At 35.8% G+C, this 25,807-nt stretch overlaps 3 protein-coding genes and 2 long non-coding RNA genes across 6 annotated transcripts; 1 reads left to right on the top strand and 4 right to left on the bottom strand.

Annotated features, from left to right (window-relative positions):
* Positions 1-1,012: 1,012 nt before the first annotated feature.
* On the top strand, positions 1,013-1,960 carry LOC110230416. Its single transcript, XR_002333522.1, has 3 exons — positions 1,013-1,268; positions 1,352-1,422; positions 1,738-1,960. It is a non-coding gene; the product is annotated as an uncharacterized LOC110230416 (long non-coding RNA).
* Positions 1,961-6,153: 4,193 nt separating this feature from the next.
* Positions 6,154-6,838, bottom strand: LOC110230532. 2 transcript variants are annotated; one of them, XR_002333646.1, is made up of 3 exons: positions 6,714-6,838; positions 6,487-6,619; positions 6,154-6,384 (listed from the first exon to the last, which is right to left on the bottom strand). It is a non-coding gene; the product is annotated as an uncharacterized LOC110230532 (long non-coding RNA). The 2 variants fall into 2 exon arrangements; XR_002333645.1 differs by having other exon boundaries at positions 6,487-6,838.
* Positions 6,839-13,173: 6,335 nt separating this feature from the next.
* LOC9319837 (36.4 kDa proline-rich protein) lies at positions 13,174-14,847 on the bottom strand. The gene is made up of 2 exons (XM_021032191.1): positions 13,839-14,847; positions 13,174-13,400 (listed from the first exon to the last, which is right to left on the bottom strand). Exon 1 carries the CDS (start codon positions 14,723-14,725, stop codon positions 13,862-13,864), a length of 864 nt encoding a protein of 287 aa, XP_020887850.1. The 5' UTR covers positions 14,726-14,847; the 3' UTR covers positions 13,174-13,400; positions 13,839-13,861.
* A 2,754-nt stretch (positions 14,848-17,601) lies between these two features.
* LOC110230302 lies at positions 17,602-21,071 on the bottom strand. The gene is made up of 3 exons (XM_021032820.1): positions 20,521-21,071; positions 18,405-18,589; positions 17,602-18,119 (listed from the first exon to the last, which is right to left on the bottom strand). Exons 1-3 carry the CDS (start codon positions 20,954-20,956, stop codon positions 17,709-17,711), a joined length of 1,032 nt encoding a protein of 343 aa, XP_020888479.1. The 5' UTR covers positions 20,957-21,071; the 3' UTR covers positions 17,602-17,708.
* A 2,389-nt stretch (positions 21,072-23,460) lies between these two features.
* On the bottom strand, positions 23,461-24,476 carry LOC9321908. Its single transcript, XM_002885796.2, has one exon. It carries the CDS (start codon positions 24,250-24,252, stop codon positions 23,668-23,670), a length of 585 nt encoding a protein of 194 aa, XP_002885842.1. The 5' UTR covers positions 24,253-24,476; the 3' UTR covers positions 23,461-23,667.
* Positions 24,477-25,807: the final 1,331 nt, after the last annotated feature.

Genomic DNA, 25,807 nt, shown 5'->3' on the forward strand with positions numbered 1-25,807 from the left:
CTTGAAGTTTACAATATATATTATTATAAGTCAATAAAAATAAAATAAAAATGTTAGAAAATCAATCTTTGTGGAACAAACAACAAAGCTAAAACATCAATTTTTAAGGAACAGAGGGAGTATATCTTTTTATATAGTTTGAATAATATTCCAAACTAAGAATCTAGATTTTAATTTTCTCAAAACCCGTTCTTCTAGAAAAGAAACATGCTCATGTATACTATCTGAGAAAAACGTATAAACTGATTCAAAATATTAATGTATTAGTTATATTAGACCTAAAAAAAAAAACAAAAGAAAAAAAAGACTATATAAATAACTAAATTTCTTTTCGTGAAATCTTATTTTACCTATGTGATGAATCTACACGTTGACATCATAATCTGATAGAATTTAGATGAAAAAGATCTCGGCATAAATATTTTGATGAATTAGCTAGCTTAAAACTCTAAATGAATCATATATATGAAAGAAGGCTATCTCTCTCCATCTGCTTGCCACGTCAGCACCTATATGACTGCCATGTGTACTTGAAAAAAAAAAACAAGATATCGACATAAAAAATGCTTTAAATTTGATATATTAGCATTTATTTCATGTGTTGTGTTTTGATGATTACGCTCCCTCTTCCATTTTACTACGTGACTAAGCGTTATACTTAGGTTAAAAACGCAGAATTAAAAACATTGTTTCGTCTCCCTCAAAACAAGTGCTCGTGGTATGTTCTTGGCCTCCGCCTTCACCCTTCACTTACATAGGGTGCCGTTACTCCGGCTGAGGCTACTTGCCCTCAGTGCCGTGCCTACAACTGGAGAGGCCTATGGCAAAAAATTTAAATGTGGCCTATAAATTATTATTAGAAAAACTAATAATGAAAATATAATCTAAGGTTTTTGTAATGGTTAAATAAAACTATATTATATATGTAGAAATTTCTATATTGTCAAAAAAAGTTGGTCCTATTAGAAAATGTTAGCAGTGTCACGACTCGAACTCACGGCAATACTATTTGATGATAAAAACAAACCATTGGACTGAAAAGCAAAAGCAAGATGTAGCCTAAAAATTAGTAGATAACATGTGGCCTTAGGCGGTTGCCTTTTTTCCAAAGGAGTAGGCATGGCACTGCTTGCCCTATTTCCAATTATCAAGGTATAAAAGAAAACAAAATTCGATAACGGTTTGGTTTTAATCTATTTTGGTTTTGGATTGTGAAAGTGGGATTTGGTGAATTGGTGGTTGCCTCCGATGAAACTGTCACGTTTCTGGTGAGTGGTGATAATATATATATACCAACTATATACGCCTTGCCATAAATATTTTTTTCAGTGATGGAGCTCCACTTATTTAGTTGTTTTGCAGCTGTTGCATCCGGAAAAACTGCTACATCTATGTATCACAAAATCAAAGAAGCTGATCAAGGTTTGGTTCCGTTTTTCTCTTGACTCTTCACTGATAACAAAATTAACCGATGGCCCGATGATCGATGCTTCGTTTCTTGGTCATGGATTTGGGAGCGTTTTATTTGTTCCACAGTTTTGCAAATGGAGTACTTTACAGAGGACTATTTTCAGGCATCAATCTTATTTCAGTTTTCTCTTGTGTTTTTTTTTTTGGGATAAATGTTAATATAGCTGCAATTAAAGAAACTTTTTGGCTTTTACAAAGGACTGTTTTTTGTTTTAAATCAAAATGAAAATCCAAAACAGAGTTAAAGAGCTTAACAATGTGAAGCAGGTTTTTACGAAGGGAAGCCTTATATATAGGATTGAAACAAATGGAGCAATGAGAGATACAATTTGGAGCCATGATGAATCATCACTGTCGAGGTAGAGATGGAGATAACACAAGCGTGAATAGTTTGATCTGCGAATTAACGCATCAACTGGGCGAGATTCAGATTGGTGTAATCTTTCATTCCATAGTTTATAAATGGTTTGCAAGAGGATTGTTTTCTTAATGTTGATATCTTAACAATCATTAACTGAACTTTTAGATTCAGCTCTTTGTTTTGCAGCCACTAGAATAATTGAAAGTATATTCAGTTCATAGCCACAACTTGAGATATGTTAGTAAATCTTCTTCTCTTATTATCCTCTATGTTCTGAGCATATAACATAATGATGGGAAAAGACACTCCCAAGAATTAACGTCTATGGTTCCTTAAATTTCCTATATGTCACATGGTGAATAATGTTTGATCCCTTTCTAAATGCGTTTAATTGTTTTGTCTTTCTTTTTTAAAGTCTAGAAAACTAGATCATTGTACAATAAGTTGGACACAAGCTTTCGATGCATTGTAGCTAACAATTTTTTTCTTCTCTGTTAATTTTTCTCGTGCAATCATGAACATTACATGAGGAAGTTTACGGAGACTGTGTGGAGATCGAAACAGACATGGAAGATGATATTTGAGTAAAGAGTCGTTGGAGATAACTAATAAAGCGTAGTATTTTTTGTCGTCAGTAGCCTCTTACAACGTCATTTCCTATGGGGATCTCAATGGTTAAAGTAAAAAAAGCAGGGGATTCGGATCTTTTAGGATCTAGACTGTTTTCCATGTACGCGCTGTTAGAAGTTAAGCAAAAGAGATGTTAGTAGATATGGAGAGAGTAATTATAGAGGGAACTTGAAATACAATGTCATGTTTTAAAATTATCTCTCGCCTCTTTATAAGAAATAATAAAATTGCCTTGGGAAATTTGTTTAAACGTTAAAAAATGGGAAGACCAAAAACAAAAGGAAAATGAAAGAGGAGAAACATGAAAGTGTGTTGGAGGGAGAAGGAAGACAGAAAGAGTAAAGAAGAATTGCTGGAAAAAATATAACTCATTGTATCTTTCGAAATAGTTAGACTTTGTGCGGCCTTGAGCATTTGAAAATGCAAAAAAAGAGGAGTTGTTACCATTTCGTCTTTTGAGCTTTTATGTGTAGCTGAATCATGTTGATGTAGTAAATTGTATTATCCATTTTGGTTACTTTGCTTACCCAAAAAAAAGATTGTGCTGATCGTATTCTTATATGGATTGATGCAGATGATGGTCACGTACTTACCCTGACGATTTCTAAGCCTTAACTATGAAATTTTCTGTTTGTATAGGTTTGATATCAACTTCATCTTCTAAGAATCGTTATTCATGCTTTAGATTTGTTCCTTTACACTGTTTTCCCCATTGATACTATTTGTAGTGTTTTTCCTTGTATCAGTCTTTTGTACATACGGGTGTCCACATTAAAATACTCTCTGATTTTATGGTTAGAAGGTTAATGAGCAGAGTAACATTGATTGAAGAGAATTATACAATTTTCTTGCAAGATAATAACAATGCAAATTAACTATATGTAAACTCCTCAATATTTAAACTTGAGGAAAAAACACCTTTCAAGATGTAAGAGACAATAACTAAAATAGGTTTTCCTAAAACATCAACTTGTTAAAATGCAGAGATAAGTTTAAAGAATGCAAAGTTATTTTTTTAAAAATGGCGTGTAAAATAGAGATTGTCGAACTTCTTACATGTTCAAAGTTATATGCATATAGAATTTGGAATCAAAGAACTACAAACTCTTTGCATATAATTAGCAAGGTGTTGCTTACCTGAATAGCTAGATATTCAGGGGGTGGAACCAAAGCTCACTAGGATTCTTGTGAAATATGGATCTTTGATCATTAATTGTACTCATTAGAGGAAATTTTGTTTTGAGTATAATGTTAGTTTTCTTCATTGCTGATAATTCTAAAGTTTATGAACATCATATTAACTAGTGCTTTTCTTTTTTCGACAGTTATGTCAAACCCTCAAAGTTATTATTCATTTGGAGATGTCTTTGAGAAGGACATATTGATTGGATCAAACCCTCTTGAATACTTAAAAGATCTGGAAAAGAAGAAAACATTCAAGATTTCTTTTTTGAATTTCTATGTTATAAAAGTAAGTGTTACTACTTCTGATTCTACTCCTTAGGTATTAGATACCAGCTGTGGTGCTCACATTTGTGTAAATGTGCATGGCCTAAACAACAATAAGACTCTGGAGAAAGGACAAGTGGACATACGTGTGGCTAATGGAGCAAAAGTTCTGCATTAGCCGTGGGAACATCTTCGTTGTCTTTACGTTCAGGGTTTTGGAGCTTAAGAACTGCTATTATGTTCCTGCTATAAACAAGAAAATCATCTCCGTTTTATGTTTGGACATGGAAGATTTTCCCTTTTCGATCAAGAACAAGTGTTATTCATTTGATCGAGATGATATTTTTTTTTTTTACATTTGTACCAAGAAGTTTAAGTCTAGTACCAAGAACAAACGTTTCTTTAGGATTGTCTTTTGGGCCATATAAACGAGAATCACATTCATAAGCTTCATATGGATGGATTTTTGAACTCATTTGACTATGAATCTTATGAGACATCTGAATCTTGTTTGCTGGAAAAAAATGACTTAAGCCCCATTTACTGGACACGGTGAGAAGGCTAGTGACTTGTTGGGCCTTATACATGCAGATGTATATGGGCTAATAAGTATGCTTGGGCCTGATCTGGGCGGATCTATAGTTTTGAAATCTAGATCCGCATATCCCGGATATCCGGATTTCGGGTATCCATAAAAAATCCTGATATCCGTCGATATCCAGATCCGATTTATTTTTATTTTTTTAAATAAAATCTGAGGAAAAAAATAATCTTTATTCTTCTCTTATTCTCTTCCGAAGCAACTACGCGGCCGCTTGCATTTCGGTCTAAATCAGAGAAGTAACAATAGTATGTTTAACAGAGCCGTCACCATCAAAGATGGAATCGGTAAACCACATGGATCATTGAAACGGTTGTGGAGGTTGAAACGGCCGGCCATCGAGTCTCACCAACTGTTTTCTGTCTTGGATCGTCACTCGCATAACCAATTACAGCCATGGCAGAAAGATGAAGTAGTGGTGGTTACAATAACAGCAAAAAGAAAACAAGAACTGAGAAAAAAAAAGTACGACGAAAGAAATATTATAAAAAGTACGACAAAAAAGTACCACTCTAATATCCAAATGATGTCGCTTGGAAAAAACATTGGTCCAATCATGGGACTCTAATTTTATCTCATTATCACGTTTATGGCTAGATGAATAAATGTATTTGGGCTTTAAAATATTATAATTAATAATAGGCCCAACATGCTATATAAGTAAATGTATAGGCCCAACCTACAATATATAGGTATGTGCTATGTATACCCCGGATCCGGCTACCAAGTTTCATTTTATGAAGTATTCGGATCCGGATCTGGACGCATCAACAATTTCACTATCCGGATCCGGATCCAACCCACCCAAATATCCTACTTTTTGGAGCGGATCGGAGCGGATCCTTGATAATAGGTCTAAGGCTACCAATGAATACAAGCGCAAGAGGAAATTACCAGTACTTCATCACATTTAATGATGATTTCAATTGATATGGCTATATGTATTTAATGAAGCATAATTCAGAATCTTTTGAAAAGTTCAAGGAGTTCGAGAATGAAGTACAAATTCAATTTGGCAAATCAATTACAAAAGCTCTTCAATCAGATCGTGGTAGAGAATATTTGAGCATATCAATTATGAAAGCTCGTCGATCAAACCACCAAATCATCTTTCTCCGTTTTTGTCCTTACTCACACGGTCTCGACAATCACTTCCCAGATGATCATCCATCCTGAAATTTTCCAGCTCAAGCACCCTTAACTAGGGAGTTCTCTCAGGACGTTTGACCGAAAAGATAAGTGCACTTTGGTAACATATAAGGCCAAATATGAAACAACCCGACCCATTTTTTTTAATTAATTAACTAATATCCCCATAAATATTAATTAATTTGTCCAATTAAAAATCATGCCAAAACAACACAACTCATATCAAGAATCCAAATTCCACCTATTATAAATTAACCAACATAAACCAATAAATTATTTAACAATTCTAACAACTTCTAATCCAAGATTCCATCATACTAAAATAATAAAATGACACCAACAAGACCATAGATCATCCTCCTCTACTCGCCATGATTCCATGATCACACTTTATTTTTACTTGCACCAAGAAAAGAGATGCATAAGTATTTCAATAAATATTTAATGAGGCGATCCTCCCATCTACGAGCTATACTCACAAGCAACTAAGATCACAAATCAACACATAATTCATGAAAATAAACAAAACCAATGACAATCATCCAATAACACAACCATCTCACGGATTTCAATTCTGGATCCATCAAAAATCCAACCTACACGTCACAACAAACAATCTCATGGTCACGCACTCACCTCGGCTTAGGGATGATTTTTGAACAAAGAACAACACCACACAACCACAGTTGTCTTTTTCCTCACGTCAACAGTAACTCAAATCACCCTATAGCCAACCACAACAATCAAAACATCATTTAAACCAAACTGTAAAATTCTGAAAAAATCAGATCAGCCTAAAATATGGGATTACGAAACGAGATCTAACCATCCAATTTCAAATCCCACTGTTGAATAGCTTCTCCTAAATGTCCTGATTTGCTAACCACAAAATTTCGTAACGTTCAGACAAAGGGTTCCCTCACGATCTCTCTTTGAATACACACCGATCCAAAACGCGTCTGAAACAGAATAGCTCACGAAAAAAGAGATAACTCTTAGAATATTGACTCAAATCAATATCCGTAAAAGGCCACAACTAGATATAAGTCTTACCTACAATCCCTGAAATTTTCGTTACCTTTGGAAATGATTGGATACGTCGAAACTCTATTCTACCAAAACGTGTCTGGTCTGTCTCTCTCTCTCCTTTCACCAAACTTCAACCGCTCACTCTTCCTCCCACAAAACTTAGCTCTCTTTCTCTTCTCTTTTTTTTTTTTGCAGTTCACGACACAGGAGAAGAAGAGGCTGGTGTCGTGATATAGAAAAAAAATAGGGTTCCTTGGTTTAATTTGATTAAACCAGTATTTTACTAACCCAAGAATTAATTAAACCACCTCTTGTCTAATTAATAAATCGACCCTTTTAGTAAACCAGCTGAAATTGAACCGACTCTACTCCAATTCCTGACATAAACGTCCATTTTTCTATTTTTTTGGAACATGAGCGTTACAATTCTCCCCCACTTACAGAGATTCGTCCTCGAATCTTACGATACAATCCATATTAAATGGCCTCAACCCACGACCGTCACAACGACCATTCAACTCTTGACCAACCCGGCCAACACAAACCCAACAATAGATCGGTTACTGTCAACAGCTGAGGTCTCCATCTAGGCACTATGCTTTAGACTCACATCATAGACTCATATCTCACAACTCACGTCATACCCCTCCACTCTTAGACACAAAGTCTTTCAAGTTAAGGGTACTCCATACCACTCCCACTCTCAGGCCACAAAGTCCGTCGAGCTATCGGTATCACACTCATACCACTCTCACTCTGAACCATACGACTTTACGAGCTCTGGGTATCATACTCATACCACTCTTACTCTGGGCCATACGATCTTACGAGCTATGGGTATCATATCTGTACCACTCACACTCTGGGCTATATAACCTTACGAGCTCTTGGTATCATATCCATACCACTCACACTCTGGGCCATATAACCTTACGAGCTTTCGGTACCAGGGAAACTATTCATTCCCTAACGAGTTTTCCAGGACCAAACCGCCCTCCGAGCAATCATGTCTATGTGTCTAGAAGCATCTCCGACTAGAACTATCTCACGTGGTTTGTATGAAACATCGCAATGTCATACTCACCACCCATATTCCCACTCTGGAACATCGTCCCAACCATGACCAATCCCTTAGGCCATCTGAAACATCCCATTCACTCAAGGTGTTTCACATACTCTACTTCCGAGTATAAGTCAATTTTTTTAATTTTTCTTAGAACTCCTTTTCAGAACTTCATGTTTCTTAATTTTCCATGACATCACAAGTCATCAACCCATAAGAACTTCATGTTTCTTATTAAAATTCCAAATTATATCAATTGTTACAATCTTAAATGAAACACATATTGAAATATCCAAAACAAAATACTCAAACTCTGAAACTGGGACCATCGATGATAAGCTCAAGCCTCCGCCTGCTTATCAAACCACTTCTTGAATCTCGCTTTCATCCTCGCCTCTGGTTCCCTAGTTTCCTCCTCAACACCATCACAATCCCATAAAACATTGATCATCGGGGTCTTCTTCCAACGATCCTGCCTAACCTTCCTCTCGAGAACCCTCACTGGCCTCGCCTCCAAAGTCATGTTGGGCTGAAGATTTATGGGAATTTTAGCCAACATGTCATCATCCTTATGCAAGCATTTTTTCAGCATCGACACATGGAAAACCTTATGAAATGCCTGCATAACCTCTGGTAACTCTAACCGATAAGCAACCGAACCAACTCGCTCAACAACCCTAAACGGACCCATATACCTCGGACTCAACTTTTTCTCAGTAATAGACTTGTTAGGACCCTTCAAAATCGCCATCTTGAGATACATTCTATCTCCCACCTCAAACTTAAGCTCTCTCATCATCTTATCAGCATAACTCTTTTACCGATCATGGGCTTCTTTCATGGTCAGCTTCAAAACCCGAATCTTCTCTGATGTCTTCTGTAAGAAACCTTTATCATAAAGACTCATCTCCCCTACTTGGGTCCAGCATAAAAGTGTACGACATGGCCTCCCATACAACGCCTCAAAAGGAGCCATCCCAATACTCGCATGGTAGCTATTATTATAAGAAAACTCCAGTAAGGGTGAAACTCCCAAACCTGAGTTCGATTCTCCCTGGAAACAAAAACACATTTGTTTGGGAAGTCTGTCAGTTGGGCCTTGGCCCAATTGGTTTACCTGGTAGCCAGAAATGCAGGCGGCCTGACTACCCCCTGGCACTTAGTCGGAAGGCATTCCAAACTCGGGATAGACAGAGTGGTAGCCCGTAAGGGCCTAACCGTTAACACGGTGGACTAGTCCACTATGTAGCACCTCGGTGCGTTCCTACCGGGGCCGACCGGATAGCCGATAGGGTTTATCAAAAAAAAAAAAAAAAAAAAAAAGAAAACTCCAGTAAGGCCAAATGATCCGCTCAATGACCACCTCAATCTAGTACACACATCCTCAACAAATCTCCAGGAGTCTGAATGGTCCACTCAGATTTTCCATCCGTTTAAGGATGATAAGCCGTACTCAGATGCACATTAATGCCCATCTCTGCCTGGAACGCCCTCTAGAACGCTAAGTGAACTTAGGATCCCGGTCTGACACTATACTCACCGGTACTCCATGACGTCTCACTACCTCATGCACATACTTCTTAGCCAAAACCTTTGCCCTATCGGTCTTCTTAATAGCCAAAAACTCCGCTGACTTTGTCAAACAATCATAAATAATCTATATAGCATCCTTGGTCCGAGAAATAGGCAACCCCACCACGAAATACATCGTAATCATATCCTATTTCCACTCAGGAAGGGGTAAACTCTGCAATAAACCACTTGGATTCCGGTGCTCAGCCTTCACTAACTAACACACATCGCAAGCTGCAACCAAACTAGCAACATCCTTCTTCATCTCGACCTAGTGATAATACCGTTTCAGATCCTGGTACATCTTAGTCGCCCCTGGATGAATCGAAAACTTGCTCGCATGAGCTCACTCAAGATCTCTCGCCTCAAATTCTCGTCTCTAGGCATGCATACTCGTCTGTGCACTAGAATCATCCCATTAGCAGAGACTTGATACTCAGAACCCTTAATCTTGGAATCCTAAATCAGTACCTCATCCAATTGCTTAGAAGATCTTCCTGATTAGCTGCTTCCAAACCCAAAGGTTCCTGCAAAGTATCACATAATCTCAACGTACTGATCTCGTATACCAATGACTCCATGTCACGCTTTTGAGCCGAAGCCACTCGCTTCCGGCTTAAAGCATCAGCAACTAAATTAGCTTTTTCGGGATGGTAAGCTATCTCCAGATCATAATCCTCCACTAACTCCATCCGTCTTTGTTGTCTCAGATTCAGCTCTGGCAGAGTAAAAACGTACTTCATGCTCTTGTGATCTGTAAACCCTGAACCTTCCCGCCATAATGATAAGATCTCCAAATCTTCAAGGCAAAAACAACAGCAGTCATCTCAAGATCATGGGTAGGATAGTTTCCCTCATGCTTCCTCAACTATCACCTTCCCATGCTTCATTAACACACATCCAAGACCCACTCTTGATGTATCTGTATACCTCGTATATGGCTCGCCTTGCTCGGGCAACGCCAAAACTGGTGTGCTCGTCAACATCCCCTTAAGCTTCGCGAAACTCTCCTCACACTCTGGAGACCACATATAGGGAACATCCTTCCCTGTCAGCTTCATCATAGCTTGAGCCATACTCGTGAAACCCTTCACGAATCTCCAATAATACCCCGCTAAGCTAAGAAAACTTCTGATCTCTGTAGCATTCCTCGGCCTTGGCCATTCCCTGATAGCCTGAATCTTCTCTGGATCAACAGACACCCCCGCCGCCGAAATAAAGTGTCCTAGGAACCCACTCTCCAGCTGCCACAAACTACACTTGCTCAACTTAGCGAATAGCTTCTGTTCCCCCAGCTTCTCCAGAATAACTCTCAGGTGTACCTCATGTTCCTCAAAACTCTTAGAATACACCAGAATGTCGTCAATAAAGATTATCACAAACTCATCAAGGTACTCCTGAAACACACCATTCATCAACCTCATAAATGTTGGTGGTGCATTAGTCAATCTAAACGGCATCACCACAAACTCGTCGTGTCCAAACAGATAATCAAGAGGTAGCGTTCTTTACAAATTGTTCTGATCTGGTGAAGATGGTGTCTCCTCCAACCGAATGGACGGCGTTTTCAGTGTATTTGGAGGAATTTCAGAGCGACAAGCAAGAATTCTCAACCTTTTCTTTATCTTTAATTTCTCGTAGTGCTAATGTAAAAGCGGATAATCTGACATGAAAAGTTCATACAAAACCGCTTCATATCACATATGTAAACAACATTCCCTAGGAATGGCTCTTTTGAGCTCTAACTAATTTCGGATGACAAAAAAAAAATCATATAAATGAAAAATAATATATTAATAACTATCATTGGTGGTATATGAATTTAATCAAAATATATAAAATAAAAGTTAAAATATATTACGCTATAACTACTTCATTAAAAGCAACAAAATTACTAATAGATAAGAGAAACACATGTACTTGACCAAACGTGTACATATTTTGTCTATGACTTTCATTAAGTTTAAGGAAAAACTGCGAAAAAACGAAAAAAAATGTAAAATTTTGTTATTAAAATTTACAAAATAACATCAATATAGAATTAAGATACTTATAAAAAAAGAAAAAAAAACGAGATATGAAAATAAGAAAATGTAAATTTTAGAAAAAACAACATATTCAAAAAAAGATGGTATAAGTTTCTAAAGCTATCCACATAAGATTTAAAACTACTAATCAGAATCAGCCATCTCAGTAATTGACATTTTTAGATTCTAATAACTTTCAATTAAGAAACTTATAAAAGACAAGAAACAAAAAACGATAGGAAAAATGTAAACTTAAAATATATATGGAAAACCAAAAAAATGTAAAATTTTGTTATTAGAATAGATATAAAATAAGCTACAAGCTTCTCAAACTCTCCACAAGGATTTAAATCGACTAATCACGATTAGCCATGTCAGTAATTAGCATTTTTAGATTCTAATAATTTTCTTTATTAAAATACTAATAGAAATATACACATATATATATATATATATATATATATATATATGAAAACAAAAAAAAATATAAACTTACAAAAACAAAAACATATGAAAAAACAAAAAATAGAAAATTTTATTATTAAAATATATAAAATATAGTATTAGAAGATTGAGATATTTATAAAGAAAAAAATATATAAGTCAAAACAAGAAAAATGTAAATGAATAAAACTAACATATGCAAAAAGAAAAAAGATAAATAAAAAATTATATATAAATTAATATCATTATTAGTCTCATTAAATTTGCCAATACCCCCTCTTAAACACAATTAGGGCTATGCATTTTGGTTTAATTTTGAGTTAAATTTTATCTGATTATTTTAATTTTAATAAAATATTAAGTCTCTAATCAAAGCCATTTTGGTTTGTTTTAATTCAGTTATGCTTAAGTTGGTTGGCTTGATTCGGTTTGTTATTTATAAGAGATTATTAATAAAATTGAAAGAATGGTAATAAATTGAAGCAAGAAAAGTAGACATTTTATTATTGAATAGAATACTCAATCAAGTGGTAGGTTAAAAAAAAAAGTTTTAAACAGATTGAAAAGATTTTGTTGTGCAAGACGATATAATTAAAAAAAAATAGCTTTTGGCAAATACGAAATAAATGAAAGATAATATTTTAATAACTATCATTAATAGTACGTACGCTACAAGAAAACAACGATTTATCTATTAATGATTTTACTTGTTTGCTACATATTTAAGTGTAAGACAAGTAATGAATATAATGTTCAAAAATAAACACTACATGAAGGACCATTTATATGTTTAAAAATTAAATGAAAATTTTGAAACTGTTATTTTTAATATTCTTATGATAAACTGTTATATAAAACTATATTTTTTACATATAAGATATAAAAAAAAAAAAACAATTTAGTGCCCCCAGTAAAATATATTGATGGATTCGCCATTGCCCCTTTATGGTGTGATAGTTTGTTAGAAAACTTAATTATGTGACTTTGCTGAGAGATTTATAGCAGATTAGAAATTAAATATGTATTTTATAAGTTTGGTATTATCGGTTTTTATTATCACTATTTTGTATAGAAAATGTACTATGGATTTATTTACAAACAGGGATCATATAATTCAATAGTCTTAATCTTTATGAACCTAGGTTCGACATTGCATTTATTTCATTTAATATATGATAGATTTAAATATTTTTAATCGCACATTTATGTAATATATTAATTATGAAAATGTAAAATTATTTTAAAAAGTAAAATTATTTATTTTGACCAAAAAATATAAAATTATTGGTTTGCCTTTTCATTAATATAAAGTAGTTTTAGTAGAAGACCATTTAAAATCTTACGCGTATTCTCATTTTTGACAATATCATTTGAAGGCAGTTCAATTCATTCGATAACTCAAAAAAAAAAAAGTAAAATTTCAAATCATACTTTAATACAAGAGAAGAATCATTAATCTAAAAATCACACATTAATTAATAATACAAGCAGAAGGGAACGATAGAGGAAAGAATCAACGGGATAGGATTTGATATGATATATTGGTAAACACAGGAAAGATTGGAGCTCTGCCATTCTCTTCTCACTTTTTCGTCTCCAAAGTATCTGCGTAACCGAAAAAAAAAAATGAAATAATTTTTGTTATGTAATCATATTATATATTTATAATGATTATTTATGCACATTGCTAAGCTAACTTTTTTACGTATCTACATCAACAATGTTATAGTACTAGGGCACTTGCATGCACATTAATCGAACATGTATTAAAAAAAACTCAACTTTTTTTGTGAACATACATTCTCTAAACAATAACTTTTTCCTATTTATATACACCTCCGAACTTGTGTCCGTTGTCTAAACGTTTTAGTGAACTAGAAAACAAAAGTATGTTATTGACAAAGGAATGATATCTTGAAACCTAAAACCATATTTAAATTCAGATTCGACACACAGATCTGAATACTTTGTGTAATGCCGTAAGATATACGTTTCTTATAGAAGATTCAAGTTCAAATTAAAATGAGAGGGAAAATAGCATACCCATTATAAGTGGAGTGAGTTTATCATATGGAACAAGTGTAGCCCGGAGGTGGATTTTTGCCACAGGTAAGGAGAAGCTGAAGAGCAACAGGGACGTAAAGATTGAGGTCAAGAGCTTTGAGCTTGAGGGTAGTGCAAAGACAAGCCGCGGCTTCGACTTCAACGAGGCCTTTAAGTAACGGACAACATTTGTTAACTGCTGGATCCCCAAGCCCTATCTTTACTAGACCACCCAACAAGTCAACGCACGCACCCAACTTCAGCGTGTCTATAGGACATGTCGCCTTCCCGCCCCCTGATGGTGGCTTTACGCTCCCTGCCGGTGGAGGACAATCCTTCCCTCCTGTGGCTGGTGGGTTTGTTCCCGGTGGTAGAATAGGACCCACAATTGGCAAAGGTGGCAATGGCAGGTTGGGACCTACCACTGGAGGTACGGGTAGCTTTGGGACGGTCACCGGAGGAACGGGTAGCTTAGGGACAGTTACCGGGGGAACGGGTAGCTCTGGGACGGTGACCGGAGGAACGGGTAGCTTGGGAACGGTCACTGGAGGAACTGGTAGCTTAGGTACGGTCACCGGAGGAACCGGTAGCTTAGGTACAGTCACTGGAGGAACGGGTAGCTTAGGTACGGTCACCGGAGGAACCGGTAGCTTGGGTACAGTCACTGGAGGAACGGGTAGCTTAGGTACAGTCACTGGAGGAACCGGTAGCTTAGGGACGGTCACCGGAGGAACTGGTAGTTTGGGAATGTGTACTGGGGGTTTAGGGGAGGGCTTTCCACCCTTCCTGGGGTTACATGAACCGCATGAGAGGGAATGTTGGGGAAAATAGATAATGCAGATGAGGAAGAGGCAGAAAGAGAGAGATGAGATTTTAGAGGAGTCCATGTTGAGTAGAGTGGATGGAGGAACTATACGAAAGAGTATATGGATATATAGAGAAAGAATGAGAAGAAGGGATCACGTGAAGATGGGGGCTACTTCTGCAATAAGAAGAGACGCCCCAAAATAAGCATGGTTGGCAATTATCATAAGAATACAAGATTTCCTTGATGACCCATCGCTATATCTCATCACATGTCCCCCAAACTTTTTTCACTCTTTTTGTAAGTGCCTCTTTGTCTTGGGTTAGTTAACTGCAATTTATAACAAAGGTAACTTCAGAGTACTGTACAATCTAATCTTGGTTTCTCCTAACCAATATATATTTTTCTTTTTTGGTCAAACCGATATATATGTACATCTAACTAGTAGAAAATGTAATGAATCAAATTAGTGAGATGGGACAATGACTAGGTCATTATGAGTTAAAATTCCGCAAGTGTTTACGTTGTTGATATCACCAATCTTAATAACATTTTAATAATGTAAATACCAATGGAAAAGCAGAATATTTAATAACATGGTTTTCGCTTTTATGTGTGTTTTAATAAGCATCTTCATGAGTCGACTGCTAAGGAACAAATAGATCTGCATCATAGTGAAAACGGTTAAGTCTATTCGAAACACTAATGTTTTGTCTTCCGAGGACCTTCGGATACTCAAGTTTGAATGCACTCACTCTCTTAAAGGGCTTAGGTTAGGGATATATAAAAGAATAAGCACATGGCCTACGACCGCCAGGATCGAGGTTTTGGCTGGTCTGCGACCATCGATTCAACCAAGTATGTTAATCTTAACTTCATATGCGAATTAGATTACAAAGGCGGAACAAACTGCATAAAGTTATATCCAATATACGTACATGAGAGGTAAAGAAGACAGATGAAAGACAGCAAGGCTGACATGTGAAATTTGGGATACTCTTTTGTTCTTTGGTGATTTGAACACGTAGTGTCATAAAAGAAAAGATCATGTGTGCGTGGACCATCTTCTTCTTTTTACTTTGTCAAAACTTCTTCTCTTTTCACCGCTCACTTCCCTTATTACCATATCTACTACAAAAGAGTCCGAACTGACCATTTAATGAACGAGTACCATTCATAAAATCCCCATATATTAGTACAGAAGTGTGCATTATCTAGACTACCATAATCTTTTATTAAACCAACTATGGTTTTCTTTTCTTTTTTTGCCCAAAAAAACAACTTAATTGGGGTTTTATTTTTGTAATTCACATGCTATATAATTATATAACATTATTTATAAAAAAAAAAGAGCTCAATTTGGTGTTTTATTTCCTTCCAAATCAAACAGTACTAAGGTTATTTAGCATGAATAGTAATTTCTGTTATTAGAGAGTATATGTATATCTCATTAGCCTTGTTCATGATACTAGGAGTATGACTGAGTACGGAACGAATACTTTTATAATTTGAGGTGTTTTTCTCGCTCCTTGTTGGTAATAGAATTTTATTTCTCGTAGTCAATTCGAGAAAGGGTAACCGGATTAATGGGTATTCGGATGATTCAACTTGTTACCCGAATCTTGATTCATGAGTTACACTTAGTTCAATATCCAACTTCTAAATCATTTGAATGCTATTATAATCATCTTTTCAAAATACTTAACAAGAACTTCAAACATTCAAATGCTAGTAAAAGAATCATATTAATACAATATACAATTCAATATAATATTCCAAGATGATTTGACGCTAAAATTTTGTTAACCATGTTTACTTTATTCAAGGTAAAGTGTTTTATTTATAATTATATGAATACTACCGGTATAATATAGAATCAATCTAAAGCAAACATCTATGACTAATTGAGAAGGACGATACTATTAACCTGATTTTAATAGCTATATAAGATATATTTTTTCCTCGGGACGGATACGAATCCGGTAACATGAATCAGTGTCCAATAAGAGCCAGTCGTCGTAAATTCCAAATGACAGATGGATGACACATTTAATTCGTAACTTTTGTCAGCTGCGATGTATGCTAATGAAACCTGAGGAGCTAGATTTTGATTTTAATGGCTTTAGATTATTCTTTAACACTCAATGGCCATTGGCCACTCGTTAATCTCTTACATTCTAAAACGAGTTATGATCCACTGCTTCTTTCTTCTTGTAGATAGATAGACCTGTTTTTTCTGAGGTTGTGATTTGTGGACATTAATCAACAACCCATATCTACGTGATAATGTCTGGAGCTATATGTAAAGGCGATATGTAGGACACATTCCTCTATTCTGACTCTAAAAGTCACGTAGTTAGGCCTGGACTCCGTTACCCGTCTTCGATTTGTTCCCAAATAGTACCCGCTTCGGAAAAAAAATACCCATGGTTTTTAAGTTGGGTAAAGGTAAAATGGGTATCAGAATTCTATTTTCAACGGTAAGAATCGGATATCATGTATCAAATTTTTATTTAAACTACCCATCTTGTTACCCGCCCCGTTACTCGAGAAAATATTCGACCTGTATATACCTGTTTTTTATTACTTGAAAAATTCACAACTATATATTCATGTAAACGATCAAACATTAGTATAATATATTAAATTTGTTACTAAAACCAAATATTTTTAGAGATTAGGGCAATCTAAATCTAAGTTCAAGCAAATGTATCCTTTCTAAATGTTTTTTATTTGTGAATAAAATTTTCAAAATTTAAATGTTTGGAGATTGTAATTTTGTGGGTAACGGTAAAAGGGTCAAATATTCAGCGGGTCAGCTAATTTTTGACTAGGTATCCGTTTTCCGGGTACTTGATTTTCGCATATCAAGTTACCCGCAAATATCAAATCGGGTAACGGGTATCCCAAATTTTGAGGATACCCCACCCATGCCCAGCCCTACAAGTAGCCACTCCATTACTACACAGTAAGATTTTTATTAATAAAAATGTGCATGGTTTCGTTTAAAAGTCATTGCTAACACTTCACTTTACAGTAATATCCAATTTCATACCTTTAAAACGTTAATCAGAATCGCCGATTGGAAGCCAGTCACTGGAATCACCTTCTGAATCCTTGCTGTGTCCAACTTGACTCTTGCTGAGCTGAACCCAGCTTGAACCGCTTGCGTTTGATGCTGGTCTTTTCAGTGTACTCCTGTTGGAACATGGCCTCTCTGAGAGATCATCGACATCTAAATCACTAAAGGATATTACCTCTTCATCTCTGAAACTCCTCCGTTGTTCTTCAGACGACTCATCACTTATCTCTCTCTGCTCAATTTTTAGAGTCTCTATCTTGTCGATGACTCCCTCCACGGTTTCTGATGCCCTACTGCTACCTTCTTCAGGAGTTTCATGACCACCAGAGCTCTTGCTTGACCCTGTCTCTTTCTTTTGCAGCTTTAGTAAAAGTTGATCCCTTGTTTCAAATACCTGTACCGCACAATATAGTTATCAAAGTTTCAGAAATGTACAAAATAATGACTTGTGAAAAAACGCAGAGCAAATAAAAAGATAAAGAACCATCCAATTTAGAAAGCTTCAAGCAAAAACATTATGCGGTTACAGTTTTTCCAGTGGCTATACTTGTTCTCATTGCAATCGGTTGAAGAGCTCATTATAGCATAGCCTGTTTTTAATCTTTAGACGTTTACAAATTTAATCTATTGGATTGATACTGACATTTCAGCAGGATGTATGTCCAGTATAGATTCTTACCTTGCAGGTTGCTAAGAGTTCAAAATCATGTCCATTCAGTCTCGGCATCAGCAAAATAAAATAAATCAGCCAGAAGTGTTCATCATCCACGTAACTGCTAACTTGATTCTTCACAGCTACAAGGCCAGGAACCAGATGTTCAATGGCTGATGCATGAGCCCTTTGAGCCTCAGACAGTTCAAATTCTGTAATGTGGACATGAAAAGTTAGAGAAAAACTTCAGCATAATTCAGTAGGCAAAATTGATGTAAACCACCAATGTTTATTTCCAGCTTCGACAACATTTTCAAGCTAACAAAGCCTATATACAAGGTTGTACAGAATGAAGATATAATTTGAAATAAAAAGATTTACAGTGGCATATGGGTTGAACTATATATATCCCAAGAAGAGACTGCAGAATCCGTCAGGCCTAATCATAATCCCTAGAGATCCATCTAAAGAACAGGGACTTGTAAAAACAAATCAACTGCAGAATCCGTCAGGCCTAATCATAATCCCTAGAGATCCATCTAAAAAACAGGGACTTGTAAAAAACAAATCAACTGCAGAAAAAATCAATCTTGTCCAAACAGGTCTAGGATAAAACACATCAAGAGTGAAAGACTGAAGCACAATCATGTTTCGCGACTGAAGAAGTCAAGTATATTTCCAAGCACAATCATGTTTATTCCTGCAAATTCTTTGACAATATTTGCAAGCTATCAAAAATATGATAAACAGAGAGTAATGGGAACCCTGAGATCCTAAAGACCTGGGCTTGAAGAAATATATCCCAATAGGAGACGGCTGGACCGGCCTAACCTAATCTGCACTAGGAAATCCCTCTAAAGAACACCAGAGGCTACAACCAATCAACTGTAGAAACAATCAATCTTTTCCTAATAAAACACGGTAAGAAATCACAATGAACTTTAGCATAATTCACTAAATAAAACTATCCTCAACGCTGTTTGGATCAAGAGTGATTAATAGGGAAAATAGATAGACACCACAATGTAATTTCCTCTAAGTACTTCGACATTCGACAATATTTCCAAGTTAACCAAGCTTATATACTGTATTGTAGGGAACAAAGATATGCTATTGGAAATAAAAAAACCAACAAAGATCTAAGCTATGAGACAAAAGTGGCAGATAGAAATGTGATCAACAGAGAGTAATGGGAAGCTAGAGATCCTAAAGATCCGAGCTTGAAGAAATATATCCCAAGAGGAGATTGCTGGACCGGTCAGCCTAATCTGAAACCCTAGGAAATCTCTCTATAAAACACCAGAGGCTACAACCAATTAACTGTAGAAACACTCAATCTAATCCTAATAAAAAACGGTAAGAAATCATAACTAAACTTCAGCATAATTCACTAAATAAAACTATCCTCAAAGTTGCTTGGATCAAGAGCGATTAATAGTGAAAATAGATAGAAACGACCAATGTAATTTCCTCTAGGTGCTTCGACAATACATCCAAACTAACCAAGCCTAGATACCGGGTTGTATAGAACGAAGATATGCTATTGGAAAAAAAAAACAAAAAAAAAACAACAAAGTTTTAAGCTCTAAAACAAAATGGGATATGGAAAATGTGATCTACAGAGCGGTAATGGGATTATGGGAAGCTTGAGATCCTAAAGATCCGGGTTTGAAAGAAATATATCCCAAGAGGAGACTTCTGGACAGGTCAAGCTTAATCTGTAACCCTAGTGAACCCTCTAGAAAGCCAATCAGTTCTAGAAACAATCAATCTTGTCCAAAAGGCCTAGACCAAAACACATCAAGAGTGAAAGACTGAAGCACAATCCTGTTTGGCCACTGAAAAAACAGTCAACTATATATCCGAAAAGGAGACTTGTAAACAGGTCAAGCTTAATCTGGAACCCTAGTCCTCTACAGAGCCAAACAACTGTAGAAACAATCAATCTTTTTCAAATAAAACCTATTTTAGTAACAACTATGTTTAGCTACTGAAAAAAGTCAACCATATTAATGCAGAGCTTAAAACTATTGAGAATCGAGCGTTAAGTAAACATAATTCCAACTTGTTATTATCCTTATATCCACTAAACTTGCAAGCAATGCAGAAACCACAACACAATCAGTTTTTCATTGGGCATTACCAGTATTAAGTGACAATGGAAAATCAGTCCAACAACCAGGTCTCGTCGCGATTTTAATCGCAAAATCGACAACTTCATCAGAAATCCCAGGAACTTGATCCAATCCCTCATCCTTCAACACAGATCTTCTACTAGTTTCTCTATCTCTTAGATTACTAGGAAATTGGAGTAAATTAGATGCGAAATTGGAGAAATTTCCACGAATCTCGGCTAGATCGTTGCGGATCCCGGTAAGTCCTAGCTGAGTTGGTGAGTCAGAGGAAAGTCGGCGTTCGTCTACAGGAGGAGCAGACGGTGGAGAAGGAGGCGGTGCGAGGAAAGCTGCAACGCCACGGAGCAAGGAAGATAAATCTTCTTTGACACCGCCATGAGTGGTGGGAGAGGAAGGATCGTGATCGTGATCATCATCGCCGCGAGATTTGAAGAGCCAAGACATGATTTACGAGTGAGAGGTTGAATTTTTGGGGTTTTCGGGTTTTTTTTTGCAATTTCAAAACAAATAAAGATTTTTGGGGTTACGAAAAGAGAGAGACCAAACGGTGCGCTTTGGAAGGTATCGTCTCGAAAGTTCCTTCTTGAATCGGAATTTATTTGGCATAAACTATGCCTTCAAATTTGTCCAAAAAAAAAAAAAAAAAAACACTATGCCTTCAAAACAAAACCCTTAACCGAATAACTGACCGAACTGAACTGTATTCAAACCGACATTTTTAAAATAACTGAATAGTTAGTAAAATCTCAATATAAACTAACCAAAACCGAACTAATCCGATAAGCAAACGGTTAATCCAAATATCTAAAAACCTAGAAGATACCCAAAACTATAATTATAAACTCAAAATATTAATTATTTTTAAAATCAAAACAATCAAGTACTTTAAATAAACAACTTATCCAAATGTTGTTAGTTATATTTTTCAAACTTAAATACTCTCTTACAAAATTGAACCAAAATTTTATTTTCTGTTTTGTATTTTCTTTGTATATATTTTTCGGTTAATTTTGATTAGTTTCGGTTAATTTTGGTTATTTTAGGTAAAAAACCGAACCAAACCAAACTTGATAAAATTTTGGTTAGTTATGGTTATCTATTCAAACATCCCAACCGAATCGAACCGATCCGAACCGAAATTCCTAAAATGTATTAATGGTTATTATATTACCATATCTGAACTAACGGAAACCGAGCGAAACCGAGCGCAACCAAACCAAAACCGAACGGTTAACTGAATGCCCAAACCTAGTCATAATTGTGGTTAGTTTTTAAATGTTAAATTTATTCATAAGAAGTTAATTATATATCCTATATACATAAAAGATACAAAGAGAGAAAGGGAGAAAAAAAAGTCGTCTCTCAAACCACATATGGAGGCTTCCATAGTTCAATCGTCGGTTAGATTACAATTGACATGTTTTATTTTAAAAATTGTGTAGTGATGAACTGATGATCCACTTTTGGATCAAATTTTTATCGATGTTTTAAATATTTGTTGTTTCTTTTTCCTAGATCGATCTACAACTTTTCACTTCTACGATGCAGTTGCGCTTGTGCGACTTTTTCAGTTTTCTCTACGAGGTCAAAATCAGATTTTGTCGAATTATGATTATTTTTTGCTTTTTTCAATCAGACCTTATTTGAATATATCTCGATGTTACCAATATCTGCATCTACTATACATTTTTGCAACACTTTTAAGGGATTCTAATCGGGTCAGATTTTGATTCAATTTTGACCCGGAAATCTCAATCGGATCTTTCCTTAAATTTTGGCAAAATTTAAAAATGAAATTAATTAATAAAATCTAAAATATATAAAATATTTTCTCAATTAATTACTATATCTAAACTCTTTATTTATGGTATATTATTTATGACTTTTATAGATAAGGAAATCAAATATGATGATTTAATGCTAATATAACAAATTTGAGCTAATTTCTTAAAACCTCTCTACCTAATTTATACATAAATATATGATTCTCATTTCACTTTTATTTGATCTTATATTTATATTATTTGAATTATTATAAAATATATGTAGTTAATAAAACCTTAGATTTTTTCCTGCATATGCTATGATTCAAATTTTTTGAAACGGACATATATTACCTAATCAATGAAGAAAAAAAGTACGTGTGTAATATATATTAACATTTTTGAAGAACAAATTTGCGTATTTAATTAGGTCGTTTTTTTTTCTGACCCGGAATTGAATCATTTAGATCTTTCCTTAATTTCTACAATTATCCAAAGCGGGACCATGTACCACGGGTGAAATCCTAAAATTAACAAATCAAAATACAATTATTTAGTATTTTAAGATAAAATTATAAATTGTTTTTACGGGTTGGTCCAAAAACACACTAATTTAAAAATATATATATATTATGGAAACCATTTGAAAGCAAACTTTTAAATTGACTCGAATTATATGTCTTTTAAATAAAAGTGTTATTAAAAAAATAACAAAATGATGTTTAATTTCACAAGACGGGAATATATAGTGAGACGGGTTTGGGTCGATATTAATACGGACAATATACCACGGGTAAAATCCTAGAATTAACAAATCAAAATACAATTATACAATCTTAAACACTAAACTAAACAAATACAACTTAAAATTTTTATTTTTTAGTTACAACGCATGTGATCCGCGGTATACAACAAATAATATTATAAACAACAAATTCATCAGTTTACAAAATGATTTAAAAAATCAAATAATTAATCCGCGGTGTACCGCGGGTCATATCCTAGTATAACATATAATTTCAAAACCTCAAGAGGGAAGTCCATCAAATTAGAGTTAGTAAACATATATTTTAATTTTAGAAGTACCAAATACCAAAGTATAAATTTGATATTTGAACCAAAACAATTAAAGTTAGTATAAACGTTAATTGGCAAACAAATAATAGGAAAAATAAGGGAATCAAAATTTTCAATATATATTTTATGTGTTTGAATCTAATCGATTTATGGACACGTATCATGGTCTCGTAAATTATAATTTTTCAACACATGAAATATATATAGTGAAACGAGTTTATCACTATATAACACGACAAAGAGAAGTTCTAAGAATAAACTCAAGTGTGATATACAAAATAATATTGTAAATGTAAATGGAACTTTGAGATTGATCTACAGCAAGTCTGCTACACTCATCACAAACGTAATGTGATTATACACATCCATGTTGGCCGCAAAAACTAGGGATCTTGTATCATCTGGATCAACAGACAAAATCATATTGCAGTAGTCAGCAGCATCACGTGCAAGACTAAGTTGGTCATCGGTCTCATCGACATCACCTTTTCCTATCGACCACTCTGCCTTCATTAGCCCCTCGACTACAGAATCCTTATAGTTCTCCATACAACTCTTGAAACATGGCTTCTTCGGAGAACCAATGAGAAACTGCGTATGCTCTGCCTTTTCCATGGCTATAGAAAGGGCGGCCTTAGCCAACTCCAATGCAGTCGATGCAGAGTTTGTGCGGTGATCTAACGTTAGGGATTCGATACATGCTTCTTCTAGGGACGAGAATGACGCGGTGCCTTTACAAGCCTTTGATATCAGCAATGATGGATATGGACATGTCTTTGGTTTCGTTGATAAATGGCTAGCAATGTTGGACTTTGCATTGGTAGATGGCCACCGCGAGAGGAGAAGAAAGGTTACTATATGGATTGATATGTATGCATGAGAAGCGTAAACACAAGCCATTGAATGTTCAACAAGGCTTTTTTTTTGGTTAGAGGTTTTAATAAGAAATACTTGATTGAAGATTGTACATATATTAACTTTTGATGTTGTCAATGGTTTAAATTGTCCATTTTTTATTTCCACAAATTTTAAGCATGAAATGTTATTTATAGGTTTGGAATGAACGATAGAGGATAAAAACTCGTGAACGCTAATAATAAGAGCGAGTGTATGGAAAAGAGAGAGAACAAAAAATCAGTGTGATTCCTTCATTTTTTTCTGTCGTTGATTCAATGTCTTAAATTGAAAATACTGATAGTCTTAAAGATAAAAAGTTTTTTTTTTTTTTTTTTTTTTTTGGTATGGGATAGGAGACAATGTCTCCTATGATTTATTCCAAAACATTAAAAAAAATTACAAACGGACGTTTCTTGGGAACGCAGTCCCATTCGTATCATCCAACAAAAACCGGAAGAACTACCTCCGGACAAACATTACACCAATGAAAACCAAGCGGTAAAGTAAACGCATAGTTAGCTAACCCGTCCGCGAGACGGTTAGCCTCTCTATACACGAATGTCACCCGGACTATCCAGTCCCTTGAGATAAAGCCATGGCACATACGTACCAGGAACGCCAATGGATGAGTCACCTCAATCCCTGACTGTAAGTATCCAACCACCAAAGCCGAATCCGACTCCAACACAACCCGTCTATACCCTTTTTCCCATGCCACATAGAGACCATAATACACACCCCATAACTCCGCCAACATTGTCGAGCATACTCCAATGTTAAGCACAAAACCACTCAGCCAGCACCCCTCCGTATTCCGGACCACGCCGCCCGCCGTTGCCTGACTCGGATTCCCGTGTGAGGCTCCGTCCGTGTTCACTTTAATCCACCCCAACGCTGGTTTATGCCACGAAATTTGTTCCACTCCCCGTGATATACTCTGGTAACTTCCCCTCTCTTCGACATGAGCACTCACCACTTCCGCAGCCGCCTTCTTGATAAACCCGACCCGATCCCTCCACAAGCCATGCTCACCAAACACAGTCTTGCACCGCCACTTCCATCCCCACCAGCTCGCCATTGCAAATAAAGTGACCCAATGTTCTCTACTTGGATCAGCCTTTGCTAACAAGTTCGTGAACAACCATTCCAAGAGCGTGTTGCCAAAGAACTCTCCGATCTCAGCCCGAGGAATCAAACGCAGCCAAATCCCAGCCATTGCGGGGCAATCCCGCAACACATGAATAATTGATTCATTCGCTCCTCTACAAACTTGACAAATCTCTGATTCCCCCATCCGACGTCGCACTCTCTCCATATTAGTTAAAATCACTTGGTGTCCAACTAGCCATAGAAAGAGTCTCACTCTCTCCGGAGCCATTATTCTCCAGATTCTGTCAAAGAATCGAGCCATACAAGGACCCTCTATCCCATCATCGCAAAGAAGTGAATAAGCAGACCGCATACTAAACGCTCTGTTCTCAGTTGTTAACCATGATACCCGGTCTGCCAGCCCCGGAACACCCTTAATGACCACCGCGTACAGACGCCGGCTTATAGA

This window comes from Arabidopsis lyrata (assembly GCF_000004255.2).
Source record: "Arabidopsis lyrata subsp. lyrata unplaced genomic scaffold ARALYscaffold_3, whole genome shotgun sequence".
Lineage (NCBI taxonomy): Eukaryota > Viridiplantae > Streptophyta > Magnoliopsida > Brassicales > Brassicaceae > Arabidopsis > Arabidopsis lyrata.